Source organism: Pristis pectinata, chromosome 15 (assembly GCF_009764475.1).
Source record: "Pristis pectinata isolate sPriPec2 chromosome 15, sPriPec2.1.pri, whole genome shotgun sequence".
NCBI lineage: Eukaryota > Metazoa > Chordata > Chondrichthyes > Rhinopristiformes > Pristidae > Pristis > Pristis pectinata.
Genome location: NC_067419.1, coordinates 24,169,174 through 24,186,807, shown reverse-complemented (window position 1 = coordinate 24,186,807; position 17,634 = coordinate 24,169,174). Strand labels below are relative to the sequence as shown.

General features: G+C 37.6%; 1 protein-coding gene across 1 annotated transcript in view; it reads left to right on the top strand.

Moving 5' to 3' along the window:
* LOC127578547 (potassium voltage-gated channel subfamily KQT member 1-like) overlaps positions 1-17,634 on the top strand; it is a 300,567-nt gene that overhangs the window by 67,728 nt on the left and 215,205 nt on the right. Inside the window, exons 8-12 of the mRNA XM_052030696.1 lie at positions 1,319-1,459; positions 4,397-4,507; positions 5,891-5,986; positions 9,936-10,064; positions 12,856-13,011. Coding sequence (XP_051886656.1) covers positions 1,319-1,459; positions 4,397-4,507; positions 5,891-5,986; positions 9,936-10,064; positions 12,856-13,011 — 633 coding nt within the window. The remainder of the gene's footprint in view (positions 1-1,318; positions 1,460-4,396; positions 4,508-5,890; positions 5,987-9,935; positions 10,065-12,855; positions 13,012-17,634) is intronic.

The following is a 17,634-nucleotide window of genomic DNA, read 5'->3' as shown; positions in this document are numbered from 1 at the left end:
CATTTGGAGAACTTGCTGTGAACTGCACGCAGGTGCTTTCTACATCCATCATGGTTTGCAATTATACTTCTCGGTTTCGGTCCATATGACTTCTCAGGGCAATGAAGCACTGAGTCACATGCAGTGTTATCCACTGGTAAGCATTGCATTCTGGATACCACTTCTGTAGATTTCACTTGTGCACTTACGGCCTGTAGCTGGCCAGGCCAGTCATGTAAAAGTCGGCTATCATCAGGAATATACAATGTCTTGATTGAAATTTATAAAATTATGAGAAGCATACACAGACAGTCAGTATCTTTTTCCCAGGATCAAAATGTCTAATACTACAGGGCATGCATTTAAGTTAAGAGGGGGTAAGTTCAAAGGAGATATGCAGGGCACATTTTAACAAAGATAGTGGTGGATGCCTGGAATGCACTGCCAGGGGTGGTGGTGGAGGTAGATACAATGGAGGCATTTGAGAGGATCTTTGATAGGCACACGAATATGCAAAGAATGGAGGGATATGGACTATGCACAGGTCGAAGGGATTAGTGGAATTAGGTGTCATTAGCCTGATTAGTTCAGCACAACATGGTGAGCCAAAGGGCCTGTTGCTGTGCTATACTGTTCTATGTTCTAATATGAGGCCAAGTTCAGTTCAGTAGATATCTGCCCGTGGAATCCAGTGCAAGGAACTGCCTTCAGGTAGATGCCCTTTAAGTTAAAAGCTTAGCCCTCACTGTGGTTCTCCCTTGGCCTCTTAACTCTATCTCCCTTGCAGCCATCACAACTGAACCATGAAACTTCCTCTTCCTATTGTGACCACTGAACTCTGTCTTCCCTTTTGCAACTCCTTTCCTCTCCCTCAACAAGGATCCCCTATGATTGATGTCCTGACTCTTGTCCCCCTATTTCTATGGATTATTCTCCTTTGTGACCATTCTTCCTCCCCAAACCCCTGATCTACAGTTTCCTTCTGTTAGCTTTGAGCCCAAGTTAGACCACTGCACATCTAGTGGTTAGGCTTTTATGGTAGTGAAGAATTTCCAGACCCTTGTTCATCTGGTGTGATTTTATTAGTAACAGATTGCCCAAAACTTTTGACTGGCATGCAGATTCTGAGTTATTGAAATCAGAATATAAAATTCCTTAGCAAATGATGTCCACAATGATGGAAACAACATACAGAATGCAGTATATTTTACTGTACAGTTCTTGCTATCACCTGGGAAATGATTTAAAATAAGATGTGGTTAACAAACCAAAACAAAATCACAGTAACCTATTATCTAAGATCAGCTGATTCATATATAATTAATGTTTTGTTTTGCAGGAACTCATAACGACACTATACATAGGTTTTTTAGGTCTGATTTTTTCTTCCTATTTCGTGTACCTGGCTGAAAAAGATGCAGTTGATGAGAAAGGGATGACTGGGTTTGGAAGTTATGCTGATGCTTTATGGTGGGGTGTGGTAAGTTTCTTTCGATTTGATAATATACTGTCAATGACATTTTCATGTAGAAAAGTAAGATTGGTTACATGTGCTCTTATGCTTTAGGGTTTGTGTTTATTTTTAAAAATTGAAAATACACATTTAAAAATATATAATTGCTAAAATGCCATCTTTGAATTTTAAGGGCATAAAGAATAGAAGCAGGAGTCTTCAAAGAAGTAACAGGCAACATAGACAAAGAGTCAGTGGATGTTATTTACTTAGATTTTCAGAGGCCTTTGACAAGGAGCTGCTCATGAGGCTGCTAAACAAGATAGGAACCCATGGTATTACAGGAAAGGTACTAGCATGGATAGAAGATTGGCTGACTATCAGAAGGCAAAGAGTTGGAATAAAGGGGGCCTTTTCTGGTTGGCTGCCGGTGACTAGTGGTGTTCCTCAGGGGTTGATGTTGGGTCTGCTACTTTTCACGTTATATGTTAATGATCTGGATGACGGAATTGATGGCTTTGTGGCCAAATTTGCGGATGATACAAATGTAGGTGGAGGGGCAGGTAGTGTTGAGGAAGCAGGGAATCTGCAGAAGGACTTGGACAGGTTGGGACAATGGGCAAAGAAATGGCAGATGGAATACAGTGTAGGGAAGTGTATGGTCATGCACTTTGGTAGAAGGAATAAAGGCATGGACTATTTTCAAAATGGGGAGTGAATTCAGAAATCATTGCAAAGGGACTTGGGAGTCCTAGTGCAGGATTCCCTATAGGTTAACTTGCAGGTTGAGTCGGTAGTAAGGAAGGCAAATGCAATGTTAGCATTCATTTTTAGAGGACTAGAATATAAAAGCAAGGATGTAATTCTGAGGCTTTATAAGGCATTGGTCAGGCCACATTTGGTGTATTGTGAGCAGTTTTGGGCCTAAGGTATTGGTTTATTATTGTCACTCGTACCAAGGTACAGTGTCAAACTTGTCTTGCTTACCGATCGTACAGGTCAATTCATTACACAGTGCAGTTACATTGAGTTAGTACAGAGTGCATTGAGGTAGTACAGGTAAAAACAATAACAGTACAGAGTAAAGTGTCACAGCTACAAAGAAAGTGCAATGCATAAGGTGCAAGGTCACAACAAGGTAGATCGTGAGGTCAGAGTCCATCAAGGGTCTAGAGGAGGTTTACAAGAAAGATCCTGGGGGTGAAAGGGTTAACGTATGAGGAGCGTTTGATGGCTCTGGGCCTGTACTTGCTGGAGTTTAGAAGAATGGGACAGGGGGGGGGTGGGGGGATCTCATTGAAACATACCAGATATTGAAAGGCTTGGATAGAGTGGATGTGGAGAGGATGTTTCCTGTAGTGGGAGAGTCTAGGACCAGAGGGCACAGCCTCAGAATAAAAGGATGTCCCTTTAGAACTGAGATGAGGAGGAATTTCTTTAGCCAGAGGGTGGTGAATCTGTAGAATTCATTGCCACAGACAGCTGTGGAGGCCAAATCATTGGGTATATTTAAAGCAAAGGTTGATAGGTTCTTGATTAGTAAGGGTATCAAAGGTTATGGAGAGGAGGCAGGAGAATGGGGTTGAGAGGGAAAAAAGATCAGCCATGATTGAATGGCAGAGTAGATTTGATGGGCCGAATGGCCTAATTCTGCTTTTTTGTCATGGTCATGAGTCAGCCATCTGGCCTCTGTAGCCTATCTGGCCATTTGACACATTAATGGACAATCTTCTGTCTCAACACTCTTTTCTTGTACTATTCCAAAATCCCTTGATTTCTCTAAAATTCTTTAGATTCTCTAACGGTTATTGATCTGTTTTGAATGAAATATGTGACTGACCCTCGACAGCCCTCCAGGGTAGAGAACTCCAAAGATTCACGACTCTTTGACTGAAGAAATTTCTTGTTTTCAGTCTTCAATAGATTACCCCTTATTATGAGATTATGACTCCCAGTTCTAGATTCTCAACCAAGGGAAGTATCTGTAATTGTAGTAAGATATCTTTACTCTTGTATTCAAATCCTCCTGCAATAAAGACAAACAGCAATTTGCCTTCCCAACTGCCAGTTGCAAATGCGTTTTCATTTTTAGTGATCTGTCCGTAAGATCCCTTTGAACATGAACACTTCTCAATCTCTCATCATTTGAAAAATACTTGGCCTTTATGTTTTCTACTGATGGCATAACCGTGAATTTTTCCTCATTATATTCCACCTGCTACTGTTGCCACTCATTTGGCTTGTCCTTTGAAGTCTCTTTGCCTCTTTGCATCTTCATCAACACTTGCATTCAAATTTAGCTTCAGCTAAGTCATTGATATGTACTAAGTTTGTTGCAATTTGCTATTGTTTTGTAAAATAAACAAAGCTGTGATACAATCCTGCCATACAATGAAAAATATGTGGATAATACTGTTTTTCTTGCTGTGATGAAACTCTAGAACTCTTGGCCTAGCCCTGAGTTGTGGGCTCTGTTGTTTGTTATTGAAATGGACCAGGCCCTGTGGGAACTCATTTCAGTTTGTGGTGGCATTGAGTGCCTGAGTGGGACTGGAGGCCTAATCACCATCTTGCACACCATCTCACGGCATGAAAAAAAGTTTCTTTGTAAAGTTAAAGAAAGTTCCATGACAGGTTATCTTTCATCCAAATTTACTTTTACATCATTCAAAGTGCAATGCCAACACACCTTCCTTTCATTTGTTCTATAATATTGAGAAACACAAAGCATTTTGAGTTTAATACATGTTCAGTGGGGAAACATTTTGTACAAAATATTTTCTCTGTGAGCAATGTTGTGTGACTTTGAAATTCAATTATTCCCCTTAATACATTCAACAATATTCAGAAGTCAACAAAGTCCTCAGAAACAATGACAAGCCTTTTGTTATTCATTTAAATATAACTAATTTAAAACATACTGCAAGCAGTAATTTATAATTCCAATGACTTTTTCATTCTTAGGTAACAGTTACAACAATTGGATATGGCGACAAAGTTCCACAGACGTGGATTGGAAAAACAATAGCTTCCTGTTTCTCTGTTTTTGCAATATCTTTCTTTGCACTTCCAGCAGTAAGTACATTACTTATCTTTTTCTGTTTAAAAATTGCTTTTGTCCTTTTAATGTCAGAGATCAACCAGATTATACATCAGGTAAATATGAATGAAAGCTTTTCTTATTGTGTAATCAACACTGGTTTGTAATGATACCTCTTGCAAGTATTATTTTGGAAAAAGTAAGAGTAGCCAAAAATCTTTCAATGGACTCTTGAGGAGATAGCTTGTTGGAAATGAGAATAGTTGGAATGTCCCAACTATGAAGTGGTATTTTGAATATCATTTTCAGTATGGCTACTGCAAAAAACGTTAGGATATTTGTCAATTCACAAACTCTCTTTATCATCAGATACTGAGCTGAAAAAGTAGTGTTTGTAAGGGAGATATTACCCTCAAAATGACTTTGCATTTATGTGCGGCAAAATTGACTTCTATTCTTCTGGCCCACTTGAAGCATACAGTATAAGAAAGAATCTAGTCAAATGTATTCTATTAACATCAAGCAATTCAACTATATATCCTGACTACTCATGAGATGGAAATAATTAACATCTATCACCAGATGTTAACAAATCTAATTTAAAACCACAGATGGTCATTGGTATAACTTATAGGTGATGATATGAAAGGCATTGAACTTGCAAGCAGATTTCCAAAGACAAGTCTACATTCCGAGGAATTTACAGTTATGAAGGAGGTCATTCAGTCCAAATATTCTATAGCAGTGTTCATTCTCCACATGAGATTCCTCCAACTATAGGTACTGTTTCACCTATCCAGAACATTTAAGAAAGAATCTACTGGCTTTGGAGATGGTCCAAAAGAGATTCACTGGGCTAATTCCAGGGATGAGAGGCTTGTTCTATCACAAGCAGCTGAGCGTTGAATGTTTCTTAAGATAGCAAACTAAACTTATCCTGTACTTTTATTTTGTCATTTTAACTGTTCGGACAAAACAAAACATTTTATTAAAATAGGATTTTACTTTTTCTTATTTTTTTTTACTTTGTTGAATCATTTACAAGCCAAAAAAAAAGAACATCTGTGCCAAATGCTTATGTTGTCATCAAGAAAATTTTAAGAGGATTACTTTCTTTTATTTGAATCTGTAAATATTTTTAGTCTCAGCATTTACATAAAACAGCCATGTATTTGTGTCCATTGGAAGACAGAATCAGGTCTCATTGATAAGAAATGTTCTTGTAAGCTTTGGAATGAAGCAGAAGAGAATATTGTAATTTTTGTTCATTATGTTTTCATTACTCATCCTTTTTCAGATTGGTGTTGTATCATAAGTGGTGTGGTGCCATTTTTCACTATCATACTTTATAAAAGCAGTGTAATAATGTAATACAATAACTTTGTATAAAGTGCTTTAATTAGATGTTCCATTTTAAGGGTATACTGGGATCTGGATTTGCTCTTAAGGTTCAACAGAAACAACGTCAAAAGCATTTCAGTCGGCAGATACCTGCTGCAGCCTCTCTCATTCAAGTACGTATCATAAGTATAATCAGAGGAACTAATGCCAACATGGTCACAAGGAAATTGAACTTGTGCATTATATGGTTGATCAGAAAAGAAGATTGGTTTGTAAGTTTCTTTTATTTTTACTTTTATGAGAGTCTTGAAAACGTGTTTTCACCCTTATCAAACAGTAGGGAAAAAAAAGCAACTATCATGGTAATATTCTCCCAGTTAATTAATATGGGATTTGAATCATGTGTATTTGCATTGTGTGATTGAGCCTTTGTCTCTTAGGGGACCTAAGAGTGCATTGTGAAACCTCTGGATAAATTTCTGCGATTCTTATCTGTAGTCATTTTAGCAGTGAGAAAACCAATTTAAATAGTGGATGTCTAGGGTTTCTGTGGCTCTTTCACCTGAGTTATGACAGATGAGTGGGACAACATACAATAAAATGCACCTTTGAATAGTTAAGTCATAGTTAAGTAAATTTGTTTGTCCCATGTTGGTGATTGGATCATGATCTGTGATGATTCTGATGCTCTTTGGTGCAGACAATGTGCCGAGTTGATGATGGTGGCTTGTTATATTGATTCCAGCTACTTAACCTACCCAGCAGTATTCCTTATCTAATTTACTGAGTGCTTGGTCCCAATTCAGTCTAACCTGTACTTCTCAAATACATGTTGCATTATGGGTGCAGCAAGTGGTAGAAGTCATGAGAGGGTGATTGTGACTTGTGAAAAGGATCACGGAGCATATTCCATAGTTTTCTGATGTTGCCACTAGAGCCTTGGTGGAGGAGGTAGAAAGTAGGAGAGAAGATCCAGTTCCAGTTCATGTTGCATAAAACTAGATGTGAAATAGCCTGTTTTCCAGATGGTTCCTCAGCATACTGACCTAGAAAACCATCTAATAAACACACCATGAATTCGTCCTCCACACTATTACTTTTAATTCAGTTTACCTACTCTTTCTGCATTGATACACAGAACTGGAAGATGGGTATAACTTACAAATAGCAAGTCCTAAATAAAGCTTGGGTACAGAAAATACAGTGAAGGTGTTATTTTGTTGCAGACTTTAGTGCTGTCTTTTTTTACATTAACAATACTAGGTTGTTGATAAGATGTTGTTTCAAGATGCATCAGACACTCCTACACTAATTAACTTTATAGCAAATTTCCATTTGATTTACCTGTTCTGGAGATGCTTGCACTTGCAGGTAACAGCATAATAGAAGCTTTAATGCTAACCTTATTGCTAGCACTAATACTCATTTACTTATAGCAACATTCTACTTCATAATAGATTAGTTCAAAAATTAATGTCAATATAACAAAAAGACGAATAACACCTATTCCTTAAGTACCAATATTGTTGTAACTTCAGATGCTTAATTTAATGTTGAACCTCAAAGTTGTTGCCTGCAATGTAACTCTGCATCGTTAATTTTTGCAAATGGCAATATGTGTTGACATCCCATTCAAAAACATTGAATGACATGAAATTTCTGGATTTGCACATTGGAGATTAAGTAAACCTGCCACAACAAGCCATGTAATTATTGCTCTAGATATCCTTCTTGCGGAATGATAAGTACCAATTACTGCCAGTCAGTCTCTCTGGCACTTAAAATTAAGTATTACAAGTATCAATTTTCTTTCCTTCAGATTTTATTTGTAGAAGATAGAAAGAAAACAGAGTTTTGAACATCTCTTTTATTCCTCTCCTTAATCCAATTTTTCTCACTCTATTTCCTTTTCTCGCCCTGATCTAACACTGGTTCATAAGTGTAAATCAAACTTCCTTTCTTGATGTTGGTCAGTTCATAACAATTTTTCCTTGTTCACTCAAAATCCAAACTCTATAGATGGGGAACTGAAATAATTTCGCAATTGTTGTTTTAACTGCCATGTGAGCAGGGAGGTGTTAATTATGTCCATGCATTCATTATCATAGACTCTTGTCACTACTAGGCCTTTCTGGCCTTTCATATTCTGCCTTGGGAGTCTTCAACCTGATGGCCTCGACATTGATTTCTCTAACTTCCGGTAACCCCACCCCTTCTTTTTCTTCTTACCCCCCCCCCCACTCCTTTGTCTGCCCTTATTCCTGTGGCTCCCTTCCCCCACCTTGATGACCTGCCCATCTTCTCTCCTCCCCTCCTCCATCTTTTATTCCATGGTGCATTGGCCTCTCCTACCAGAATCCCTTCTTCTTCAGCCCTCTGCCTTTTCTACCCATCACCTCCCAGCTTATTACATCTTCCTCCCTCCCACACCTACCTACCTACCCCCCCTCTCACCTGGATTCACCTATCACCTGCCTGTGTGTGCTCCTCCCCCTCCCCCCACCTTCTTATTCTGGCTTCTGCCCTCCTCCTTTCCAATCCTGATGAAGGGTCTCTGCCCAAAACGTTGACTGTTTATTTCCCTCTATAGATGCTGCTTGACCTGTTGAGTTCCTCCAGCACTTTTTGTGTAGTGTCTTTCTATACCTGACAGTTTTAACAGTGGGGCCCAAATTGCACTAGGTGGGTTCTGATGGGCAGACCTGACACCAGACTCTGAAGTGGTATCACACTATTACAAGTTCTTTTGTTCAGTCCACCAGTAAATTACAAGGTGGACTAAAAAAAGATTCAAGATGTTGTCAAGTCTCCCTGAAAAGGTCTAACATCCCCTTCGAAGCATGGGAATTCCTGGCCCTTTGTCATGTGCATTGAATTGTGGATCCTCTTAGGAAAGCTTTGATCTGTCTCTTTTCCTGCACCAGTTCCACTGTGACAAAGCAAGCAGAGGAAAGGCTTTTGTGTGTGTTTATGCTTGTAAGGCATTTTTGTACATCATAAAGCCTTGGGTCTTGTATGCTACAACATTTTGCTCCATGGGGAAGAGTTTCCTAAACACTAAAACTGTACAGTGCCCACACAACACTGGCTTAATAGATCTTTTGAGGCACAGAGGAATTTTTCAGCTACAAATATTATCATTTATTACATGAACTGCTATGACTGCACAAGTGCCATCCAATAGATACATAAAAAACTATAAACATAAAATATCACAATATGTGCTAAGTAAGTCTGGACCCAAATAGTCGTTCCTTGTTTCACTTTTGCAAAGATTGAAATAAGGAAGAAGTAAGTTCAGGTTTTTGGAAGGCAGGCAATGTGTTTTTTTTTATCATCCAAAGATTGAAAGTATTTTGCTAAGAAAATTGAGAGACGTCATTATCTGGTGCATTGGTACCAGATTGATTTTCCAAAGGATACGTCACAAATAGACACTATAGTCAAATAGACTTTCATTCAAATATATTTTATGATTTACCTTAAATATCTGAATTGTACATCAAAACTTGAACATGCAAATTGCCTGTTACTGGAGGAAAATAATCTCGTAAGTGATTTGTGCTCACTTGTCGCAGTTTACTGTCAAAATTTATCCATCCAATTTCACTTAAATATCGTAGCCAATCAGCTTGAGAAAATTGTTAGAGACAGCTTCTCTCATCTGTTCCACCTCTGAAATAGATCATAGATAATTTATACCTTAACTGTGTTTATTTCATTTTTGACCAGTATCCCTTGACACCCTTGTGTAACAACGATTTATGCATTTAATCCAATAGCCATGTCCTTTCGAGGAAGAACAGCTTAACTATAATTCTTGGATCATGACCTTTAAAAGAATGTGTAGGGATTCAGAATAATCCATTAAAATACCAGAATAATCAGTTAAAATACCTCATTCTGATCACCTCCTCAATCTTTTATTCAAGCTAAATCGGTGTTAATTTGTGCTTAACTTAGCAATGTCCAAATATATCTTCATTATCCATTAGATTAATATATTAAAGAATTGCTTTTGCTTATGTTTGTTTTGAGGTAGTTTTGTAATACTTAGCGGTAACTACTTCACAACTATTTGATCATAGCACTATAATTAATAAAATAATATCTTCTTTATAGACCTTATGGAGATGTTATGCTGCAGAGAAGACCCATAGCTCCACTGCTACATGGAAGATGTATGTAATGCCTCCCGATCACACTTCCAAAATATCAGCAACATCATCCAGTCCACAAATAAGAAAACAGGTAACATTTGATATGTATAAGAATTCATTTAGCAGTACAAAGTGCATTTGTTTTGAGCTGTAATTATAAATCTGTTTATATTTTTAGAAAATGGACAAGACTAGTAGTAACCTCTTACTCAGCAGTTATTTAAATTCTAATAAGGGTGTCCATATTGGAATAGTTCAAATTTCAGGGCTGGATTTCATTCAAATTGAGTGGCTAATTGCATTCCATTGAGATGAATGGGAGAGGGAAAGGTGGTCATGATGTCTGGCCTAACCAGCTTCAACTTTGCATTTTGTTCTCTAACCACCATAGAGAGAAACTGCCTCTCAGGTTATCCTGTCTTTGAAATTGGTAAAATTTGCAGAGGAAAGTAATATATTAAACTCTGAGACTTTACTGTTCTGTTAAATATACATATGCATTCCAAACACACCAGTTATTAGATCAACAGAGGGTCAATTTATGATTGTAGATAACAATAGCATTAAAGTTTTGAAACCTTTTCCCAAAGTATTACTATTTCAAATCCCATTGTTCTAAAAACGCTCATACATTTTAACACTATGATAAGGTAGTCTGACAAATTGATTGACAAAAGTGAATCAACTTAGTATCATCTTGTATGTGATTAAGCTGTTAAAACAATTACAGTTGTCTAGTTTTTTATCATAATGTTCAATTTACCAGAGTTGAAAGTATACAAGTACAAAACTATTTTATCGATGTTGAAATTTAATTATGAGTATACACTATGTAATAGAAGCATGAGTTGGTTGTTTTACTATAAACTATCAAATACATTAATGTACACATTCTGTCGGGTAAGATATTAAAAATGAGGTTTATGTTGCTGCTTGGTATTCATACCTTAAATCTGGGCCTCATATTGCCTTTAACTTGTGAGAAAATAAAATATGAAAAGAATTTTCATGACAATCCAGCAGTATAACTTTTCAAATCGTACATCTTACTATAAAATATTCAGTGATAATTTTGTACCTTTGCTATATGTACTAATTTTGATAAGTATCTTTGTTGTTCATTCTTCCATTAATTAGCCCCATTCCCCTCCCCCCGGTGTATTCTGCTGCCACTCAATCATAATCTTTAACTCTGACAGTAAGGATCTGAAATACCATCCAGGTCCGAGGAACAATTTCCCGCGCCTGTATTTAAAGATTGGCATAGAGGAGGACTCTGTCTTCATTTCCTCATGTTTATTCGGCAGTCATCTGCTCCTTTCCTATCTGCATGGGCTTAAGCTCCAGGATGCCACCTTCAGTGATGTGGTAATCATGTTCCTCCTAGCCTTAGGGATGCACCACAGGATCACCAGCTAGTATAGAAGTTTCAAAAGACAGGGCTTGAGTTTCTCCAGCTGACAGTTCTCCCTGTGCAGATGGTTGTCCAGGATGTGAACAATGTCCTGTTGTTCCCAAGTCAAGGAATTTTAATTGGTGGGGCAAAGGTGCCTTTCTATGTCTGTGCTTAGGAGACTATTACTTAAATTCTACTGGATGCTCTGAATTTTGTTTTATTATTTAATCATTAAAGTTTGTTGTAATGCATGGTTTTTAGTTCAATAAATTAAATAATCTAATGTATGGCTATTATATTTTCCAGTTTCTTAACTTAACCTACTATTTTGATTGAGAAAGGGGAAAACAAATCTGTGTATTCCTCACCTACTGCAATCATTTGATTTTCTTCAATTCAATGGATCTTACAAGTATAACACACTGGTCGCTGATCAGATCTGCTCCTGCTTCCATTCCCTCTGGTATCTTCAGACCTTGCATCACCTTTTACTTACTTGCTCTGCTCCAGTTAAGTGGACCCTTGCCACTGCTCCCCCTAGCCCTTGGACAAGGCCTTAGACAATGCACTGTATATCCCTCACCTCTCAATCCCTAATTATGAGTTGAAATTTCAACTGAACATGATGCATTCTTCAGCAAGTTCATTGACAAAGCAAGAAAACGTAGCTGGTTTAGGATACTACCCTGATGAACTCCTGTAATAATGTCCTGGGGCTGAGACAATGGGAATCCAATATCCATGGGGAGCTTACTTTGTACAAAATATGAATTTAACCAATGGAGACGTTTTCCCTTAATCCCATTGACCAGATTTACTGGGCTCCTTGATGCTGCACTCAATCAAATGCTGCTATTACATGAAGTGCAATTACTCCTACCTCAGTTCTGGAATTCAGCTCTTTTGTCCCTGTTTAGATCAAGATTGTAAGGTCTGGAGCCAAGTGGCCTAACTGAGCATTAACAACCTGGTGTATTAAAACACCATTGACAACACTTTCAGTTGATGATTGAAAGAAGGTGGAAGAAGTGATAACTTGGGGTTCTGATGTAGGATCTTTAGCCTGAAACATTAACAGCATCTATTTCCACAGATGCTGCCTGACCTGCTTAGTATTTCCAGCATTTTCTGTTCCATTTCGTCTTTAAGAAATTGCAGGCTGGCTTTAAATAATGGAGGCTGGCTTCATTTGACATTAGACACTCATGATATTGGATCCATTGGATATAGCTCATGAACAGCATGGTTAGCACTAGCTACCTGCATTATTGAGCAGGCAGTACCAAGCTGGCCTGCTGCTTTTGTTGGAAGCAATGGCAGAGTTAACTTCAATGCAATCTTTGTGACTGTTTTCAGAGCCTATTTAGCCCATTAATGCTTATGCAGCGTTATTGATATTGCACTGCATTTGCATTTTTTTTACGAAGTAGATATCAGAATTTCATGTTTATTTTAAATATTTAGTAACCTTTTTCCCTTTTTATAGCTCAAGAAATATAAAAGAAAATGCAAAACTGGAAATGATAATGAGACAGCACTCGTGGTGAATACCGGAGAACGTGCTCTTTCAATACCACGGATAACCTATGACCATATTGATGAAAAGGAAGACAAGAAAGAAGTCACCTTTTTTATTGATGAGGCAACAGGTATTTTTTTTTACATATAAAATATAATATTAGTGTCCCACCCATGGTAGATGGTAGCTGAGAATTTATAAAGCATTTTGAATAACAGTTAGTATCAATATTGATAACTCCAAAACTGGTGTTTCTTTTATAAAAGTCATCTGGTTCAGTCATATTCTTTTGGCTGGGGTGGGAGAGAGGGGCACAGAATTTGCCTTCCTTGTTAATTTTAGTCTATTTCTGATTCTCGGACACACAGCTGTACGGTTGACTATTAACGGACCTTTAATTGGCCTTACAAGCCATTCTGTTTCACTTAATTGTTAAGAGCAGTTCATCAATGTATTCTCAGCCAATTATATATGAGGATCCATTCCTCCGTCTGTTAATACATTTAAAAAAAAATCTTGATAGTTGATCTCAAAATTTCCAACCATATCAGATATTCCTGTGTTATATGATATTGTTGGATTATTTTTGTTACAGCAAAGGCTTAGGTAAAACCTCAAATCTTGGAACATGCACAATCATCAGGTCAATACTTGACTGGGGAGGGGGGCAGGAGAATAAGATTAGTTAATTCAGAATCTACTGTCTGGTGTATTTAGAATCATGCAGCAGGGAAATGGGTCCTTCAGCCCACTGCATACGGATTGACTATTAAGACCCCATCAATGCCAATCCTCACTAATTTCATCTTTACTTTCGCATTCTCACCAAATCCTCTACCCCTCCCTGATTCTACCGTCACCCACCCATGCTTTGGGATAATTTACAGTAATCAATTAACCTACTACCCAGCATGTCTTTGGCATGTGGGAGATCACCTGGGAGAAATCCTTGTGGGCACAGGGAAAATAAGTAAATTCCATGCAGACAGTACCCAAGGTCAGGATCAAGCACTGGTGACTGTGCCACCCATGGAACACAAAATCTGGTGACTTTCCACTGCAGTACTGAGTACTGCACCTTTGGAGATTTTGCCTTTGAAATGAAAGATTAATTGTGGACATATTTTTTTGGGTAGACCTTAAAGATCCTGTAGCAACATTTCAAAAAAGCGCAGTGTTTATTACTCTTGTCATGGCCAATATTTATCTTTCAATTAATGTTATTACAGCAATTTAATTAGATTTCATTTTGAAATATATGATTCAGTTGAATTTGTCCTGGTAAAGCTTTGGAAGCATATCTCAGCCAGCCTTTTTCAGTTAATATGTCCATGATCAGAGAAAGGCCAGAGAAACACTATGAAACAAATGTAGTCAGAGCGATCAGGAACCCTAGTATAACAACACTGTCTGGCATCAGGAATGATGGGTGAACCAGACTCTCAAATCAAATCCATAAATGAGAAGTAGATTACATTGTTGAAATATCCAATTAACCACGTGTATATGCTAAATACATCTTGGCTGGGTGAAAATTGTTATATAGAACATCCCTGCTCTGAAGTATGGCAAAATGACATCACTTCTCTGAAAACAAAACTAGTTCCCCAATGAACAAGACCATTCTAATTACCCTGCCCACACACCCTCAACACCATCCCCATATAGAAATAGTGATCTGGAAAATGTTTCAAACAATCTATTGAGCAATTTGTGCATGAGATAAATAAATAACATAATTAGTTCACCATGGCAGGTTCCCCATACTGCAGTTGGAGGGAATATGTAGCAGGGATTTTGGAACAATATAGCCTTATTTGACACCACACTCATCACCTGTATTGTCCATTTCTTAGAAAAGGAAAATAATCCATATGATTCTGAACAGATTCTTGTCAGTTAAATGATATGATAGTGCCGAGGCTTACCTTATGATCTGCAGAGACCTTTAGGCCGCAAAGTTCTGCTGATTCCAGAACTGATGGAAGTGTTTTATTACATGTCACTAAGAATTGCGGTGCAGTGGTATTCAGCATTTGCTGTATATACAATTGCATAGAAGAAGTATAGCTAGATGACAACTACTTTAAGTATTTTAGGTCTTTGACTCTATTGAGTTCTTTCAGGATATACTGCCTTTGCTGTCTCCAGTGCACATCAATTAAATTGAATTGTCTGGAAACTGAAATCAATGACGGTGATGTTGGTAGTTGTCTTGGTAGGATCACCCAATTGACTAAAGACATTTTCAAACACTTAAGTATCAGACAGGGATCTACTCTGGTCAAGGATGGGTATGTTTAATGAACAACCTTTTACTATTTGTTTCTGAATATCCACTTGTCAGTTTGGATGTTATCAAGTTTCAGGACTTGGCTGTGATTTGTTGGATATGTGATTGCTTGGCTTCATATATTCATAGGATCATAGAAAGTACAGCACAATAGGTGCTAAACCTGTAAAAACCCTCAGGGATAAACTGGATAGTCTCTGAGAAGGGCCATAGATTTGCAAAATGGAATTAACTCGCACCCATTGCATTCAATGCAGGCGTCAGGCCAACATGTGCTGTGTGCTGTTTTACATAATCACAATCTGTAGCCAGTACCAACTACATTATTGAATCGATCCATGCTTCAGTAGTGGGCTGATGTTGTGAGTGACTATCACCAGTTGAAGCTGGTGTGCATGATTTGAAGTTGGCCTTCATTTCTTAAGAGGGAGATGTAATATGGCTGCATGTGAGAGATTTCAGTGAGAACATGCAAAGTGGTTCATTGTCTTTCACATGCTGTTCCTCACTAAGGGTTAGCTAAGAAAATTATTCTCGGCTCCCTGGATGGAATATGAACTCCTGCTGGAAATCCTCCTCGCTTCTCCTTCCTTTCCCTGTTCTGACTGTTTATTTTGCTTGTAATTTTGTATTCCAAGGGGAAATGCTTAGTATTGTGTTCATGTACAGAAGCAACTGGTTTGTGCAGAAGTCTTGAAACCTTTCAGCACCTGCCACACCACTCCCTGTAGACTATAACAATTTTAAAGGACTCCAGAAAACACCAGACACTTGTACAATCATTGCAACAGTCAAAAGAAATCAATCATTGGCAAACCTAGCAGTAGTTGATGCTCGCTTTAGATAGCACTGGTAGAGGTTTCTCTTTTTTGGTGATTGCATGTTTAGCCATGCACGTTTATGGAGCATGTTAGCTGAAGCATTGAGTTCAAAAATGGCAACACTGATGTCAAATCTCCATTGCAAACTGTTAGGCCTCATGTCCAGCGTTTCCTTGCATATTCTGGTGGATATTAGTAGAGCATGTGCTAATGTCCTCTTCAATATTGCATCAACTGTGCCTCATGCCATAACTTCTCCTGTACGCAGATGACATTTTGGAGCAGAAACCACACATGCACTACATGTAGGAAATCTTGCACCGCCTGTGTTTTGGTTACTGTATTTGTGATAGAGTATAGTTTGCTCTTTATATAAAAAGAAAGCAAATGTAATAAATGAGTCCACATGAAGTTAAATTAAATGTCTGTATTCAGAAAGTTGAACTGGAATGAATGTGTACATGGGGAGCTAATGCTAAATAAATCGGGGAGCAGATGGAAATCATTATTCGACACCAGTAATTACAGGTCATGTATACAACTCATTACTGGTGAACTTGTCAAAGTATAATGCCCATAGAAAGACTCTGTGATGAATAGCTATTGGAATTTTTTTTAAACCATTAGCTATTACTATTGTTTGTTGGCAGGGCTGTATTTAGTATCTCATCAATGCTGCTTGAGAAGATTTTGCTCGGGTAAAATACATGCAACATATTGACAACTGACTTTAATGTAGTTTTCCAGCCCTGTTTCTGCAATCTAAAGTTGTACGCATGAAATTTATAACTGCACTTCATTTCTGACTTGGAAAATGTGATTAAAAAATAGTGAATTGTAACAGTTTTAAAAGAACACGGTAAATGGAATTGCATCCAGAACTTGTGAGTATCCCAAGTGCTCAAGTGATAGCAATGGTAAGCTCAACAGCAAGTTAACAATGAATTCACATTGTTTTTTTTACATTAGGTTTGGAGTACCATTGAAGATTTTTGTTTTCCTGAAGATCATGTTGTATCCTTATTTCCTGAAATTGCTTAAAATTTGATTTTCTATTCAATTAATTGCATATAAATTCAGCTACAGATACAAAGCTGGATTTTTTTTTTCTGAACTAACTACTCATTTTTCCTAGTTTTGGTATGGCAAATACAACAAGATCAAGAGGCAATACATACCATCTCAAAACTAAATTGCACCAGAGATTTGTCTATTCATATTAAGTCTCACTGCAATTAAAGGTGGTTATGCAGAGAATTGGATAACCTATTGTTCCCATTTTCCCCAGATTCCATCCCAAATTATTATTGCTACTATTTAAATGGTAATATGAGAATTGCTATGTTAAATGTATGCATTAGCATACCTTAATATATTTGCAAGCCCACTGCTTTGACAGGATGTATCATGAGCACCAGCTAAAGCTTTAGCTGCTTTAACATTATCATTGAAAATGTATTTTTTGTAACTTACTTTCCTTTTTAGGTATTAGATTAAACGTATTAAAAACAAACCATTTGTTGTGAACCACTTGATTCCTGTACTTTTTATTTTTGATTGGTATGCTTTACAAGATACTATGAGATGCTACAATCTGTTTCCATAGCAAATTGCTATTTGTAGTTTAGACCT